The 17,144-nt window shown below is 47.2% G+C and overlaps 1 protein-coding gene across 1 annotated transcript in view; it reads right to left on the bottom strand.

Moving 5' to 3' along the window:
• Positions 1-15,419, bottom strand: part of LOC135534533 (trichohyalin-like) — a 32,277-nt gene extending 16,858 nt beyond the window's left edge. Inside the window, 7 exon segments of the mRNA XM_064961491.1 lie at positions 6,702-6,894; positions 6,983-7,259; positions 7,499-7,582; positions 10,569-10,715; positions 14,608-14,764; positions 14,856-15,005; positions 15,404-15,419. Of these exon segments, the coding sequence (XP_064817563.1) occupies positions 6,702-6,894; positions 6,983-7,259; positions 7,499-7,582; positions 10,569-10,715; positions 14,608-14,764; positions 14,856-15,005; positions 15,404-15,414 (1,019 nt within the window). The 5' untranslated portion in view covers positions 15,415-15,419.
• Positions 15,420-17,144: the final 1,725 nt, after the last annotated feature.

Genomic DNA, 17,144 nt, shown 5'->3' with positions numbered 1-17,144 from the left:
TAGGACCATGCCCCAGGACTACTTGACATGATGACTCCTTGCTGTCCCCAGTCCACCTGGCCGTGCTGCTGCTCCAGTTTCAACTGTTCTGCCTTATTATTATTCGACCATGCTGGTCATTTATGAACATTTGAACATCTTGGCCATGTTCTGTTATAATCTCTACCCGGCACAGCCAGAAGAGGACTGGCCACCCCACATAGCCTGGTTCCTCTCTAGGTTTCTTCCTAGGTTTTGGCTTTTCTAGGGAGTTTTTCCTAGCCACCGTGCTTCTACACCTGCATTGCTTGCTGTTTGGGGTTTTAGGCTGGGTTTCTGTACAGCACTTTGAGATATCAGCTGATGTACGAAGGGCTATATAAATAAATTTGATTTGATTTGATTTGATTTACTACCACTACGATACTACCACCACACAGCACTTTGAGATATCAGCTGATGTACGAAGGGCTATATAAATAAATTTGATTTGATTTGATTTGATTTACTACCACCACTACGATACTACTACCACTACGCTACTACTACCACTACGACACTACTACCACTACGACGATACTACTACCACCACTATGATACTACTATCACCACTACGATACTACTACCACCACTACGACGATACTACTACCACCACTATGATACTACTATCACCACTACGATACTACTACCACCACTACTACGATACTACTACCACCACTATGATACTACTACCACCACTATGATACTACTACCACCACTACTACGATACTACTATCACCACCACGATATGACACTACTACCACCACTACGATACTACTACCACCATTATGATACTACTACCACCACTACGATACTACTACCACCACTACTACGATACTACTACCACCACTATGATACTACTACCACCACTACGATACTACTGCCACCACTACTACGATACTACTACCACCACTACGATAATACTACCACCACCACGATACTACTACCACCACTACAATACTACTACCACCACCACGATACTACTACCACCACCACGATACTACTACCACCACCACGATACTACTACAACCACCACGATACTACTACAACCACCACGATACTACTACCACCACTACGATACTACTACCACCACTACGATTCTACTACCACCACTACGATACTACTACCACCACTACGATACTACTACCACCACCACGATACTACTACCACCACTACGATACTACTACCACCCCCACGATACTACTACAACCACTACGATACTACTACAACCACCACGATACTACTACAACCACCACGATACTACTACCACCACTAGGATACTACTACCACCACTACGATACTACTACCACCACCACAATACTACTACCACCACTACGATACTACTACCACCACTACGATACTACTACCAGCACTACGATACTACTATCACCACCACGATACTACTACCACCACCACAATACTATTACCACCACTAAGATACTACGATACTACTACCACTACGATACTACAACCACCACTACAATACTACTACCACCACTACGAAACGTCACTACTACTACCACTACGATACTACTACCACCACTACGATACTACTACCACCACCACGATACTACTACCACCACCACGATACGACTACCACTACGATACTACTACCACGATACTACTACCACCACCACGATACTACTACCACCACCACGATACTACTACCACCACCACGATACTACTACCACCACTACGATACTACTACCACCACTACGATACTACTACCACCACTATGATACTACTACCACTATGATACTACTACCACCACTTCGATACCACTACCACTACGATAATACTACCACCACTACGATACCACTACCACTACGATACTACTACCACCACTACGATACTACTACCACCACTACGTTACTACCGCCACCACTACGAGACTACTACCACCACTACTACGATACTACTACCACCACTACTACGATACTACTACCACAACTACGATACCACTACCACCACGATACTACTACCACCACGATACGACTACCACCACTACGATACTACTACCACCACTACGATACTACCACCACCACTACGAGACTACTACCACCACTACTACGATACTACTACCACCACTACTACGATATTACTACCACAACTACGATACTACTACCACCACGATACTACTACCACCACGATACGACTACCACTACGATACTACTACCACCACTACGATACTACCACCACCACTACGAGACTACTACCACCACTACTACGATACTACTACCACCACTACTACGATACTACTACCACAACTACGATACCACTACCACCACGATACTACTAGGAAAAACCTTGGATCACTGTTACTCTAACTTCCGCGACGCATATAAGGCCCTGCCCCGCCCCCCTTTCGGAAAAGCTGACCACGACTCCATTTTGCTGATCCCTGCTTACAGACAGAAAATGAAACAAGAAGCTCCCACGCTGAGGTCTGTCCAACGCTGGTCCGACCAAGCTGACTCCACACTCCAAGACTGCTTCCATCACGAGGACTGGGACATGTTTCGTATTGCGTCAGATAACAACATTGACGAATACGCTGATTCGGTGTGCGAGTTCATTAGAACGTACGTTGAAGATGTCGTTCCCATAGCAACGATTAAAACATTCCCTAACCAGAAACCGTGGATTGATGGCAGCATTCGCGTGAAACTGAAAGCGCGAACCACTGCTTTTAATCAGGGCAAGGTGACTGGTAACATGACCGAATACAAACAGTGCAGCTATTCCCTCCGCAAGGCTATCAAACAAGCTAAGCGTCAGTACAGAGACAAAGTAGAATCTCAATTCAACGGCTCAGACACAAGAGGCATGTGGCAGGGTCTACAGTCAATCACGGACTACAGGAAGAAATCCAGCCCAGTCACGGACCAGGATGTCTTGCTCCCAGGCAGACTAAATAACTTTTTTGCCCGCTTTGAGGACAATACAGTGCCAATGACACAGGCCTGCAACGGAAACATGCGGTCTCTCCTTCACTGCAGCCGAGGTCAGTAAAACATTTAAACGTGTTAACCCTCGCAAGGCTGCAGGCCCAGACGGCATCCCCAGCCGCGCCCTCAGAGCATGCGCAGACCAGCTGGCTGGTGTGTTTAAGGACATATTCAATCAATCCCTATACCAGTCTGCTGTTCCCACATGCTGTTCCCAAGAAAGCTGAGGTAACTGAGCTAAACGACTACCGCCCCGTAGCACTCACTTCTGTCATCATGAAGTGCTTTGAGAAACTAGTCAAGGACCACATCACCTCCACCCTACCTGACACCCTAGACCCACTCCAATTTGCTTACCGCCCAAATAGGTCCACAGACGATGCAATCTCAACCACACTGCACACTGCCCTATTCCACCTGGACAAGAGGAATACCTATGTGAGAATGCTGTTCATCGACTACAGCTCGGCATTCAACACCATAGTACACTCCAAGCTCGTCATCAAGCTCGAGACCCTGGGTCTCGACCCCGCCCTGTGCAACTGGGTACTGGACTTCCTGACGGGCCGCCCCTAGGTGGTGAGGGTAGGTAACAACATCTCCTCCCCGCTGATCCTCAACACTGGGGCCCCACAAGGGTGCGTTCTGAGCCCTCTCCTGTACTCCCTGTTCACCCACGACTGCGTGGCCACGCACGCCTCCAACTCAATCATCAAGTTTGAGGACGACACAACAGTGGTAGGCTTGATTACCAACAACGACGAGACTACAGGGAGGAGGTGAGGGCCCTCGGAGTGTGGTGTCAGGAAAATAACCTCACACTCAACGTCAACAAAACTAAGGAGATGATTGTGGACTTCAGGAAACAGCAGAGGGAACACCCCCCTATCCACATCGATGGAACAGTAGTGGAGAGGGTAGTAAGTTTTAAGTTACTCAGCATACACATCACAGACAAACTAAATTGGTCCACCCACACAGACAGCATTGTGAAGAAGGCGCAGCAGCGCCTCTTCAACCTCAGGAGGCTGAAAAAATTTGGCTTGTCACCAAAAGCACTCACAAACTTCTACCGATGCACAATTGAGAGCATCCTGGTGGGCTGTATCACCGCCTGGTACGGCAACTGCTCCGCCCTCAACCGTAAGGCTCTCCAGAGGGTAGTGAGGTCTGCACAACGCATCACCGGTGGCAAACTACCTGCCCTCCAGGACACCTACACCACCCGATGTTACAGGAAGGCCATAAAGATCATCAAGGACATCAACCACCCGAGCCACTGCCTGTTCACCCCGCTATCATCCAGAAGGCGAGGTCAGTACAGGTGCATCAAAGCTGGGACCGAGAGACTGAAAAACAGCTTCTATCTCAAGGCCATCAGACTGTTAAACAGCCACCACTAACATTGAGTGGCTGCTGCCAACACACTGACACTGACTCAACTCCAGCCACTTTAATAATGGGAATTGATGGGAAATGATGTAAAATATATCACTAGCCACTTTAAACAATGCTACCTTATATAATGTTACTTACGCTACATTATTCATCTCATATGCATACGTATATACTGTACTCTATATCATCGACTGCATCCTTATGTAATACATGTATCACTAGCCACTTTAACTATGCCACTTTGTTTACATACTCATCTCATATGTATATACTGTACTCGATACCATCTACTGTATCTTGCCTATGCTGCTCTGTACCATCACTCATTCATATATCCTTATGTACATATTCTTTATCCCCTTACACTGTGTATAAGACAGTAGTTTAGGAATTGTTAGTTAGATTACTTGTTGGTTATTACTGCATTGTCGGAACTAGAAGCACAAGCATTTCGCTACACTAGCATTAACATCTGCTAACCATGTGTATGTGACAAATAAAATTTGATTTGATTTGACTACCACTACGATACCACTACCACCACTACGATGCTACTACCACTACGATGCTACTACCACTATGATACTACCACCACTACGATGCTACTACCACTACGATGCTACTACCACTACGATGCTACCACCACTACGATGCTACTACCACTACGATGCTACTACCACTACGATGCTACCACCACTACGATGCTACTACCACTACGATGCTACTACCACTACGATGCTACTACCACTACGATACTACTACCACCACTACAATACCACTACCACCACTACGATGCTACTACCACTACGATGCTACTACCACTACGATGCTACTACCACTACGATGCTACTACCACTACGATGCTACTACCACTACGATACTACTACCACTACGATACTACCACCACTACGATGCTACTACCACTACGATGCTACCACCACTACGATGCTACTACCACTACGATGCTACTACCACTACGATACTACTACCACCACTACAATACCACTACCACCACTACGATGCTACTACCACTACGATGCTACTACCACTATGATACCAATATCACCACTACGATGTTTCTACCACTACGATACCAATATCACCACTACGATGTTTCTACCACTACGATACTACTACCACTACGATACTTCAAGTCATGAAAACAGTGCCAGCCACTGCCAAGGAAACTAAACATGAATTGCTGTCAAGCCTTTTACTTAGACTGACTACAGGGTGGGGACAAACTGTCAAGCCTTTTACATAGACTGACTACAGGGTGAGGACAAACTGTCAAGCCTTTTACATAGACTGATTACAGGGTGGGGACAAACTGTCAAGCCTTTTACATAGACTGACTACAGGGTGGGGACAAACTGTCAAGCCTTTTACATAGACTGACTACAGGGTGGGGACAAACTGTCAAGCCTTTTACATAGACTGACTACAGGGTGAGGACAAACTGTCAAGCCTTTTACATAGACTGACTACAGGGTGAGGACAAACTGTCAAGCCTTTTACATAGACTGACGACAGGGTGAGGACAAACTGTCAAGCCTTTTACATAGACTGACTACAGGGTGGGGACAAACTGTCAAGCCTTTTACATAGACTGACTACAGGGTGAGGACAAACTGTCAAGCCTTTTACATAGACTGACTACAGGGTGGGGACAAACTGTCAAGCCTTTTTACATAGACTGACTACAGGGTGGGGACAAACTGTCAAGCCTTTTACATAGACTGACTACAGGGTGAGGACAAACTGTCAAGCCTTTTACATAGACTGACTACAGGGTGAGGACAAACTGTCAAGCCTTTTACATAGACTGACTACAGGGTGAGGACAAACTGTCAAGCCTTTTACATAGACTGACTACAGGGTGGGGACAAACTGTCAAGCCTTTTACATAGACTGACTACAGGGTGGGGACAAACTGTCAAGCCTTTTACATAGACTGACTACAGGGTGAGGACAAACTGTCAAGCCTTTTACATAGACTGACTACAGGGTGAGGACAAACTGTCAAGCCTTTTACATAGACTGACTACAGGGTGAGGACAAACTGTCAAGCCTTTTACATAGACTGACTACAGGGTGAGGACAAACTGTCAAGCCTTTTACATAGACTGACTACAGGGTGGGGACAAACTGTCAAGCCTTTTACATAGACTGACTACAGGGTGAGGACAAACTGTCAAGCCTTTTACATAGACTGATTACAGGGTGGGGACAAACATGTTTGGGTCAACTATCCCTTTAAGTTAGTGTTTTCTTTACAACATTTTCTGCTTGTAACTTTTCCTTTATACATTTGTAAAGCATGACAAGTATATTCACCTGAGTTCCTCAATGTCCTGCCCCAGCTGGTCTCTCTCTCTCTCCAGTGAGAGGACAGTCCCCGCCACATCCTGGTTCTCTCTTAGTAGTTCCTCAGTCTCTCTCTCTGCCCTCCTCTGCTGCTCTGTTGCTTGGCACAGCTCTGCCTGCAGACCTCTCAACTCCCACACACTGCACCGTGCTGCACAGACAGCTGTGACCCACATCAAGAACAATAAAATAATCAAGTGAGTAGAAGCAACACAAACCATACAGAGGAAGACTCTACTGTTCTCCTTCACCTCTTCCAGTCGTTTTCCAACCCTTCCTCTCTCCTCCCGTAGGGTCTCCACCTCTCTCTCCTTCTCCTCCCGTAGGGTCTCCACCTCTCTCTCCTTCTCCTCCCGTAGGGTCTCCACCTCTCTCTCCTTCTCCTCCCGTAGGGTCTCCACCTCTCTCTCCTTCTCCTCCCGTAGGGTCTCCACCTCTCTCTCCTTCTCCTCCCGTAGGGTCTCCACCTCTCTCTCCAGCTCTCTCTCTCTGTCCCTGAGTTGCTGCAGGGAGCTGAGCTCTGATCTTCTACCAGTCCTGTACACACCCAAATACATTGATTGATAAGATATCGATTGATTGTCACACACAGGCTATTACAGAACACTGATGGAACTTTCACGATCACAAATCAGCCCTCACAGACAGGCACTGAGGAAAATGAATGTTCATATTTAGTCTTCAAAACAGATGTCTGTCTAAACAAGGTCTGTCTACTTTGAGGAAGTCACATCAAGTCCTACCTTAACTCTGTGCTCTCATTGGACTGGGTGAAGCTCCCTACGAAGGGTCACGACCTTTGACTCTAGTCCCTGTAGCTGGACCTGGAGGTCAGCCATCTCCATCTCAAGCTTGAGGGTAAGAGTAGATGTCTGAGGCAGTTCAGCAGCATATTCAGACGCAGTCATTTATGTAGAACATTTATTTGACAGTGGACATGTCATGTTCAACGTCGATGTAAAAGTGCAACAAAGCACTGGGCCTCAGGGTTAATACCTACCTGTAGAGGGTGGGCCTCAGGGTTAATTTATACCTGTAGAGGCTGGGTCTCAGGGTTAATGTCTACCTGTAGAGGCTGGGCCTCAGGGTTAATGTCTACCTGTAGAGGCTGGGTCTCAGGCTTAATGTCTACCTGTAGAGGCTGGGCCTCAGGGTTAATGTCTACCTGTAGAGGCTGGGCCTCAGGGTTAATACCTACCTGTAGAGGCTGGGTCTCAGGGTTAATACCTAGCTGTAGAGGCTGGGCCTAAGGGTTAATGCCTACCTGTAGAGGGTGGGTCTCAGGGTTAATACCTACCTGTAGAGGCTGGGTCTCAGGGTTAATACCTACCTGTAGAGGCTGGGCCTCGGGGTTAATACCTACCTGTAGAGGCTGGGTCTCAGGGTTAATACCTACCTGTAGAGGCTGGGCCTCGGGGTTAATACCTACCTGTAGAGGCTGGGCCTCAGGGTTAATACCTAGCTGTAGAGGCTGGGTCTCAGGGTTAATACCTACCTGTAGAGGGTGGGTCTCAGGGTTAATACCTACCTGTAGAGGCTGGGCCTCAGGGTTAATACCTAGCTGTAGAGGCTGGGCCTCAGGGTTAATACCTACCTGTAGAGGCTGGGCCTCAGGGTTAATACCTACCTGTAGAGGCTGGGTCTCAGGGTTAATGTCTACCTGTAGAGGCTGGGCCTCAGGGTTAATACCTACCTGTAGAGGCTGGGCCTCAGGGTTAATACCTACCTGTAGAGGGTGGGTCTCAGGGTTAATACCTACCTGTAGAGGCTGGGTCTCGGGTTAATACCTACCTGTAGAGGCTGGGCCTCGGGGTTAATACCTACCTGTAGAGGCTGGGCCTCAGGGTTAATACCTACCTGTAGAGGCTGGGTCTCAGGGTTAATACCTACCTGTAGAGGCTGGGCCTCGGGGTTAATACCTACCTGTAGAGGCTGGGCCTCAGGGTTAATACCTAGCTGTAGAGGCTGGGTCTCAGGGTTAATACCTAGCTGTAGAGGCTGGGCCTCAGGGTTAATACCTACCTGTAGAGGGTGGGTCTCAGGGTTAATACCTACCTGTAGAGGCTGGGCCTCAGGGTTAATACCTAGCTGTAGAGGCTGGGACTCAGGGTTAATACCTACCTGTAGAGGCTGGGTCTCAGGGTTAATGTCTACCTGTAGAGGCTGGGCCTCAGGGTTAATACCTACCTGTAGAGGCTGGGCCTCAGGGTTAATGTCTACCTGTAGAGGCTGGGCCTCAGGGTTGATACCTACCTGTAGAGGCTGGGCCTCAGGGTTAATACCTAGCTGTAGAGGCTGGGTCTCAGGGTTAATACCTACCTGTAGAGGGTGGGTCTCAGGGTTAATACCTACCTGTAGAGGCTGGGCCTCAGGGTTAATACCTAGCTGTAGAGGCTGGGCCTCAGGGTTAATACCTACCTGTAGAGGCTGGGCCTCAGGGTTAATACCTACCTGTAGAGGCTGGGTCTCAGGGTTAATGTCTACCTGTAGAGGCTGGGCCTCAGGGTTAATACCTACCTGTAGAGGCTGGGCCTCAGGGTTAATGCCTACCTGTAGAGGGTGGGTCTCAGGGTTAATACCTACCTGTAGAGGCTGGGTCTCGGGGTTAATACCTACCTGTAGAGGCTGGGCCTCGGGGTTAATACCTACCTGTAGAGGCTGGGCCTCAGGGTTAATACCTACCTGTAGAGGCTGGGTCTCAGGGTTAATACCTACCTGTAGAGGCTGGGCCTCGGGGTTAATACCTACCTGTAGAGGCTGGGCCTCAGGGTTAATACCTAGCTGTAGAGGCTGGGTCTCAGGGTTAATACCTAGCTGTAGAGGCTGGGCCTCAGGGTTAATACCTACCTGTAGAGGGTGGGTCTCAGGGTTAATACCTACCTGTAGAGGCTGGGCCTCAGGGTTAATACCTAGCTGTAGAGGCTGGGACTCAGGGTTAATACCTACCTGTAGAGGCTGGGTCTCAGGGTTAATGTCTACCTGTAGAGGCTGGGCCTCAGGGTTAATACCTACCTGTAGAGGCTGGGCCTCAGGGTTAATGTCTACCTGTAGAGGCTGGGCCTCAGGGTTGATACCTACCTGTAGAGGCTGGGCCTCAGGGTTAATACCTACCTGTAGAGGCTGGGCCTCAGGGTTAATGTCTACCTGTAGAGGCTGGGCGTCAGGGTTAATACCTACCTGTAGAGGCTGGGTCTCAGGGTTAATACCTAGCTGTAGAGGCTGGGCCTCAGGGTTAATGCCTACCTGTAGAGGGTGGGCCTCAGGGTTAATACCTACCTGTAGAGGCTGGGCCTCAGGGTTAATACCTACCTGTAGAGGCTGGGCCTCAGGGTTAATACCTATCTGTAGAGGCTGGGCCTCAGGGTTAATACCTACCTGTAGAGCCTGGGCCTCAGGGTTAATACCTACCTGTAGAGGCTGGGCCTCAGGGTTAATACCTACCTGTAGAGGCTGGGCCTCAGGGTTAATACCTACCTGTAGAGGCTGGTTCTCAGGGTTAATACCTACCTGTAGAGGCTGGGTCTCAGGGTTAATGTCTACCTGTAGAGGCTGGGCCTCAGGGTTAATACCTACCTGTAGAGACTGGGACTCAGGGTTAATACCTACCTGTAGAGGCTGGGCCTCAGGGTTAATACCTACCTGTAGAGGCTGGGCCTCAGGGTTAATACCTACCTGTAGAGGCTGGGCCTCAGGGTTAATACCTACCTGTAGAGCCTGGGTCTCAGGGTTAATGTCTACCTGTAGAGGCTGGGCCTCAGGGTTAATGTCTACCTGTAGAGGCTGGGCGTCAGGGTTAATGTCTACCTGTCGAGGCTGGGCCTCAGGGTTAATGTATACCTGTAGTGCCTGGGCGTTGAGCTCTCTCTTGTCCTTGGCTAAGGCTTCGTTTAAGGCAGCCATCTTCTCTAGGGCGTCACGGTGCTCTGACACTTCTCTCTTCAGAAGGGTTTGACCGGACGAAAGGGTTAACACTGACTCACGGGCCTGGAGAGAAGGAAAGAGCAGAGTGAGGGAGGAGAGAGGACAGATGGATGAGAGAGGAAGCGGGAGGAGAGAGGGAGGGGAGGAGAGGACAGATGCATGAGAGAGGAAGCGGGAGGAGAGAGGGAGGATAGAGGAAGGAGGAAGAGAGAGGGAGGAGAGAGGAAGCAGGAGGAGAAAGAAGGAGAGAGGAAGGAGGAGAGGACCGATGGAGGAGAGGGAGGATAGAAGAATGAGGAGGAGAGAGGAAGGAGAGAGGAAGCGGGAGGAGAGAGAGGGAGGAGAGGACAGATGGGGGAGAGAGAAGCAAGTACTCTATATTATAGGGTGTCCACCACTCTGCCCAGAGTGGGTGAAAATACGCTTTGGTGAGGAAACTGCAGATCCTTATGTAATAAAACACATTTTACCAAGACAAATATGATTCTTCATGTTCTGAATCGTTCACTGGGGTCTTTCTCTAACAACATTACCATCATATCCAAAAAGTCGGAAATTGTAACCTATTGCACCCCATAATAAGCACTGAGCTCTGTTGTAACCTATTGTATTCGATAATAAGCACCGAGCTCTGTTGTAACCTATTGTATTCGATAATAAGCACCGAGCTCTATTGTAACCTATTGTATTCGATAATAAGCACAGAGCTCTGTTGTAACCTATTGTATTCGCTAATAAGCACCGAGCTCTGTTGTAACCTATTGTATTCGATAATAAGCACCGAGCTCTGTTGTAACCTATTGTATTCGATAATAAGCACTGAGCTCTGTTGAAACCTATTGTATTCGATAATAAGCACCGAGCTCTGTTGTAACCTATTGTATTCGATAATAAGCACTGAGCTCTGTTGTAACCTATTGTATTCAATAATAAGCACCGGACTCTGTTGTAACCTATTGTATTCGATAATAAGCACCGAGCTCTATTGTAACCTATTGTATTCGATAATAAGCACCGAGCTCTGTTGTAACCTATTGAATTCGATAATAAGCACTGAGCTCTATTGTAACCTATTGTATTCGATAATAAGCACTGAGCTCTGTTGTAACCTATTGTATTCGATAATAAGCACCGAGCTCTGTTGTAACCTATTGTATCCGATAATAAGCACCGAGCTCTGTTGTAACCTATTGTATCCGATAATAAGCACTGAGCTCTATTGTAACCTATTGTATTCGATAATAAGCACTGAGCTCTGTTGTAGCCTATTGTATTCGATAATAAGCACCGAGCTCTGTTGTAACCTATTGTATTCGATAATAAGCACTGAGCTCTATTGTAACCTATTGTATTCGATAATAAGCACTGAGCTCTGTTGTAACCTATTGTATTCGATAATAAGCACCGAGCTCTATTGTAACCTATTGTATTCGATAATAAGCACCAAGCTCTGTTGTAACCTATTGTATTCGATAATAAGCACCGAGCTCTATTGTAACCTATTGTATTCGATAATAAGCACCGAGCTCTATTGTAACCTATTGTATTCGATAATAAGCACCGAGCTCTATTGTAACCTATTGTATTCGATAATAAGCACCGAGCTCTATTGTAACCTATTGTATTCGATAATAAGCACAGAGCTCTGTTGACAGTATATGTTTTAGGATTTGACATGTTGTGGTCGTTGTCTGCAAAGTTGTTTCCACGGGACACAAAAAACTAAATTAGCATTCAATTAGCATGACATGAGCTGGATGCAATTAGCATGACACGAGCTGGATTAAATTAGCATGAAACGAGCTATATTAAATTAGCATGACACAAACTGGATTAAATTAGCATGACACGAGCTGGATTAAATTAGCATGACATGAGCTGGATTAAATTAGCATGACACGAGCTGGATTAAATTAGCATGACATGAGCTGGATTAAATTAGCATGACACGAACTGGATTAAATTAGCATGACACAAACTGGATTAAATTAGCATGACACGAGCTGGATTCAATTAGCATGACATGAGCTGGATTAAATAAAAAAGGCTTTGAAATAAAAAACTTGTGGTACATAAAAAACATAAGGAATTACGCATTAATAATGAAAGACGTACAGTTGTGGCCAAAAGTTTTGAGCATGTCACAAATATTAATTTTCACAAAGTCTGCTGCCTCAGTTTGTATGATGGCAATTTGCATATACTCCAGAATGTTATGAAGAGTGATCTGATGAATTGCAATTAATTGCAAAGTCCCTCGTTTCCATGCAAATTAAATGAATCTCAAAAAAACATTTCCATTGCATGTCAGCCCTGCCACAAAAGGACCAGCTGACATCATTTAATTTATTCTCTCGTTAACACAGATGTGTGTTGAGAGGACAAGGCCAAGGCTGGAGATCACTCTGTCATGCTGGTTGAGTTTGAATAACAGACTGGAAGCTTCAAAAGAAGGGTGGTGCTTGGAATCATTGTTCTTCCTCTGTCAACCATGGTTACCTGCAAGGAAACACGTGTCGTCATCATTGCTTTGCACAAAAGGACTTCACAGGCAAGGATATTGCTGCCAGTAAGATTGCACCTAAATCAACCATTTATCGGATCATCAAGAACTTCAAGGAGAGCAGCTCAATTGTTGTGAAGGCGGCTTCAGGGCACCCAAGAAAGTCCAGCAAGCGCCAGGACCGTCTCCTAAAGTTGATTCAGCTGCGGGATCGGGGCACCATCAGTACAGAGCTTGCTCAGGAATGGCAACAGGCAGGTGTGAGTGCATCTGCACGCACAGTGAGGCGAATACTTTTGGAGGATGGCCTGGTGTCAAGAAGGGCAGCAAAGAAGCCACTTCTCTCCAGGAAAAACATCAGGGACAGACTGATATTCTGCAAAAGGTACAGGGATTGGACTGCTGAGGACTGGGGTGAAGTCATTCTCTATGATGATTCCCTTTCCCATTGTTTGGGGCATCCGGAAAAAAAGCTTGTCCGGAGAAGACAAGGTGAGCGCTACCATCAGTCCTGTGTCATGCCAACAGTAAAGCATCCTGAGACCATTCATATGTGGGGTTGCTTCTCAGCCAAGGGAGTGGGCTCACTCACAATTTTGCCTAAGAACACAGCCATGAATTAAGAATGGTACCAACACATCCTCCAAGAGCAACTTCTCCCAACCATCCAGGAACAGTTCGGGGAACAAAATATCGATATTTTGGGTCCATGGCCAGGAAACTCCCCAGACCTTAATCCCATTGAGAACTTGTGGTCAATCCTCAAGAGGCGGGTGGACAAACAAAACCCCACAAATTCTGACAAACTCCAAGCATTGATTATGCAAGAATGGGCTGCCATCAGTCAGGATGTGGCCCAGAAGTTAATTGACAGCATGCCAGGGCGAATTGCAGAGGGTTTGAAAAAGAAGGGTCAACACTGCAAATAATGACAAAAGCGTCTGCTAAATGGGATATATTTTATTATTTAGATCACATTTGATGACCAATCTATTCAGAAATACAGGTACTTCTAAACGGTTCAGGTACTGTTTCTTGCCACTGAATGTAGTTCGCAGGCTTTAACAGGTGAGCGATCACCATCATAACTTTTATTTAACTAGGCAAGTCAGTTAAGAACAAATTCGTATTTACTTTGACGGCCTACCGGGGAACAGTGGGTTAACTGCCTTGTTCAGGGGCAGAACGACAGATTTTTACCTTGTCAACACGGGGATTCGACCCAGCAACCTTTCTGTTACTGGCCCAACGCTCTAACAACTAGGATACCTGCCGCCCCTGAAGGCATATTCCCTGACCGGGAATCGAACCCAGGCCGCGGACCCAGGCCGCGGCGGTGAGAGTGCCGAATCCTTACCAATCATGTAAACAAAGGCCGACTAAATACACAGAGCATGTGTCAGATTCAATCTAAGACTCTAAGAAGTTATAGGTCAGAGGTGATAGTTGTACCTTGCTTAGCGCATCCCTAGCATCAGCAGCTTCCTCCTCTGCCCGCTCCCTGTCCAGCTGTTCTCTCTGCAGCTCTCCCTGTAGAACATGCAGCTCCATGCGGATACAAGCCTCACGCTCACTGAGATGGGCATTCTCTACCAGGTCCGCCTCCATCCTGTCAATCAAATGGTTTATAAAGCCCTCGTAACATCAACAGTTGTCACAAAGTGATTTACAGTAACTTTACAGTAACCTGGACTAGGTACCGTCTCTGCCTCTCACTCTCCAGCTCATTCCTCTGCTCCTCCTCCCTCTCCCTCTCCAGTCTCAGTCGTTCGTTCTCCTTCCTCCTCTCCTCACTCTGTCTCTCTTCTTCCTCCAGCTGACTCCTCAGGGAGCCCACCATCTCTCTCTCACTGACACACAAAAAACATCAACAACACACAGCAGCATCAATAACACAAACAACATCAACAGCAACATGATCTGTATGTCCTACCTGAGTAACATGTCCTGTATGTCCTACCTGAGTAACATGTCCTGTATGTCCTACCTGAGTAACATGTCCTACCCGAGTAACATGTCCTGTGTGTCCTACCTGAGTAACATGTCCTGTGTGTCCTACCTGAGTAACATGTCCTACCCGAGTAACATGTCCTGTGTGTCCTACCTGAGTAACATGTCCTACCCGAGTAACATGTCCTGTGTGTCCTACCTGAGTAACATGTCCTGTGTGTCCTACCAGAGTAACATGTCCTGTGTGTCCTACCTGAGTAACATGTCCTACCCGAGTAACATGTCCTGTGTGTCCTACCTGAGTAACATGTCCTGAGTGTCCTACCTGAGTAACATGTCCTACCTGAGTAACATGTCCTGAGTGTCCTACCTGAGTAACATGTCCTACCCGAGTAACATGTCCTGAGTGTCCTACCTGAGTAACATGTCCTACCTGAGTAACATGTCCTACCTGATTAACATGTCCTGTGTGTCCTACCTAAGTAACATGTCCTACCTGAGTAACATGTCCTGTGTGTCCTACCTGAGTAGCATGTCCTGAGTGTCCTACCTGAGTAACATGTCCTGAGTGTCCTACCTGAGTAACATGTCCTACCTGAGTAACATGTCCTACCTGAGTAACATGTCCTACCTGAGTGACATGTCCTGTGTGTCCTACCTGAGTAACATGTCCTGTGTGTCCTACCTGAGTAGCATGTCCTGAGTGTCCTACCTGAGTAGCATGTCCTGAGTGTCCTACCTGAGTAACATGTCCTGAGTGTCCTACCTGAGTAACATGTCCTACCTGAGTAACATGTCCTACCTGAGTAACATGTCCTACCTGAGTAACATGTCCTGTGTGTCCTACCTGAGTAACATGTCCTACCTGAGTAACATGTCCTACCTGAGTAACATGTCCTGTGTGTCCTACCTAAGTAACATGTCCTACCTGAGTAACATGTCCTGTGTGTCCTACCTGAGTAGCATGTCCTGTGTGTCCTACCTGAGTAACATGTCCTGTGTGTCCTACCTGAGTAGCATGTCCTGAGTGTCCTACCTGAGTAGCATGTCCTGAGTGTCCTACCTGAGTAACATGTCCTGTGTGTCCTACCTGAGTAGCATGTCCTGAGTGTCCTACCTGAGTAGCATGTCCTGAGTGTCCTACCTGAGTAACATGTCCTGTGTGTCCTACCTGAGTAACATGTCCTGTGTGTCCTACCTGAGTAACATGTCCTGTGTGTCCTACCTGAGTAACATGTCCTACCTGAGTAACATGTCCTACCTGAGTAACATGTCCTACCTGAGTAACATGTCCTGTGTGTCCTACCTGAGTAGCATGTCCTGAGTGTCCTACCTGAGTAACATGTCCTACCTGAGTAGCATGTCCTGTGTGTCCTACCTGAGTAACATGTCCTGTGTGTCCTACCAGAGTAACATGTCCTGAGTGTCCTACCTGAGTAACATGTCCTACCTGAGTAACATGTCCTGTGTGTCCTACCTGAGTAGCATGTCCTGAGTGTCCTACCTGAGTAACATGTCCTGAGTGTCCTACCTGAGTAACATGTCCTGAGTGTCCTACCTGAGTAACATGTCCTGAGTGTCCTACCTGAGTAACATGTCCTGAGTGTCCTACCTGAGTAACATGTCCTGAGTGTCCTACCTGAGTAACATGTCCTGAGTGTCCTACCTGAGTAACATGTCCTACCTGAGTAACATGTCCTACCTGAGTAACATGTCCTGTGTGTCCTACCTGAGTAGCATGTCCTGAGTGTCCTACCTGAGTAACATGTCCTACCTGAGTAACATGTCCTGAGTGTCCTACCTGAGTAACATGTCCTACCTGAGTAACATGTCCTACCTGAGTAACATGTCCTACCCTGTGTGTCCTAGTAACATGTCCTACCTACCCTGAGTAACATGTCCTGTGTAACATGTCCTACCTGCTGAGTAACATGTCCTACCTGAGTAACATGTCCTGTGTGTCCTACCTGAGTAGCATGTCCTGTGTGTCCTACCTGAGTAACATGTCCTACCTGAGTAGCATGTCCTGAGTGTCCTAC

Source organism: Oncorhynchus masou, unplaced genomic scaffold (genome assembly GCF_036934945.1).
Source record: "Oncorhynchus masou masou isolate Uvic2021 unplaced genomic scaffold, UVic_Omas_1.1 unplaced_scaffold_3533, whole genome shotgun sequence".
Taxonomy (NCBI): domain Eukaryota; kingdom Metazoa; phylum Chordata; class Actinopteri; order Salmoniformes; family Salmonidae; genus Oncorhynchus; species Oncorhynchus masou.
This window is presented reverse-complemented; position numbering and strand designations above follow the sequence as displayed.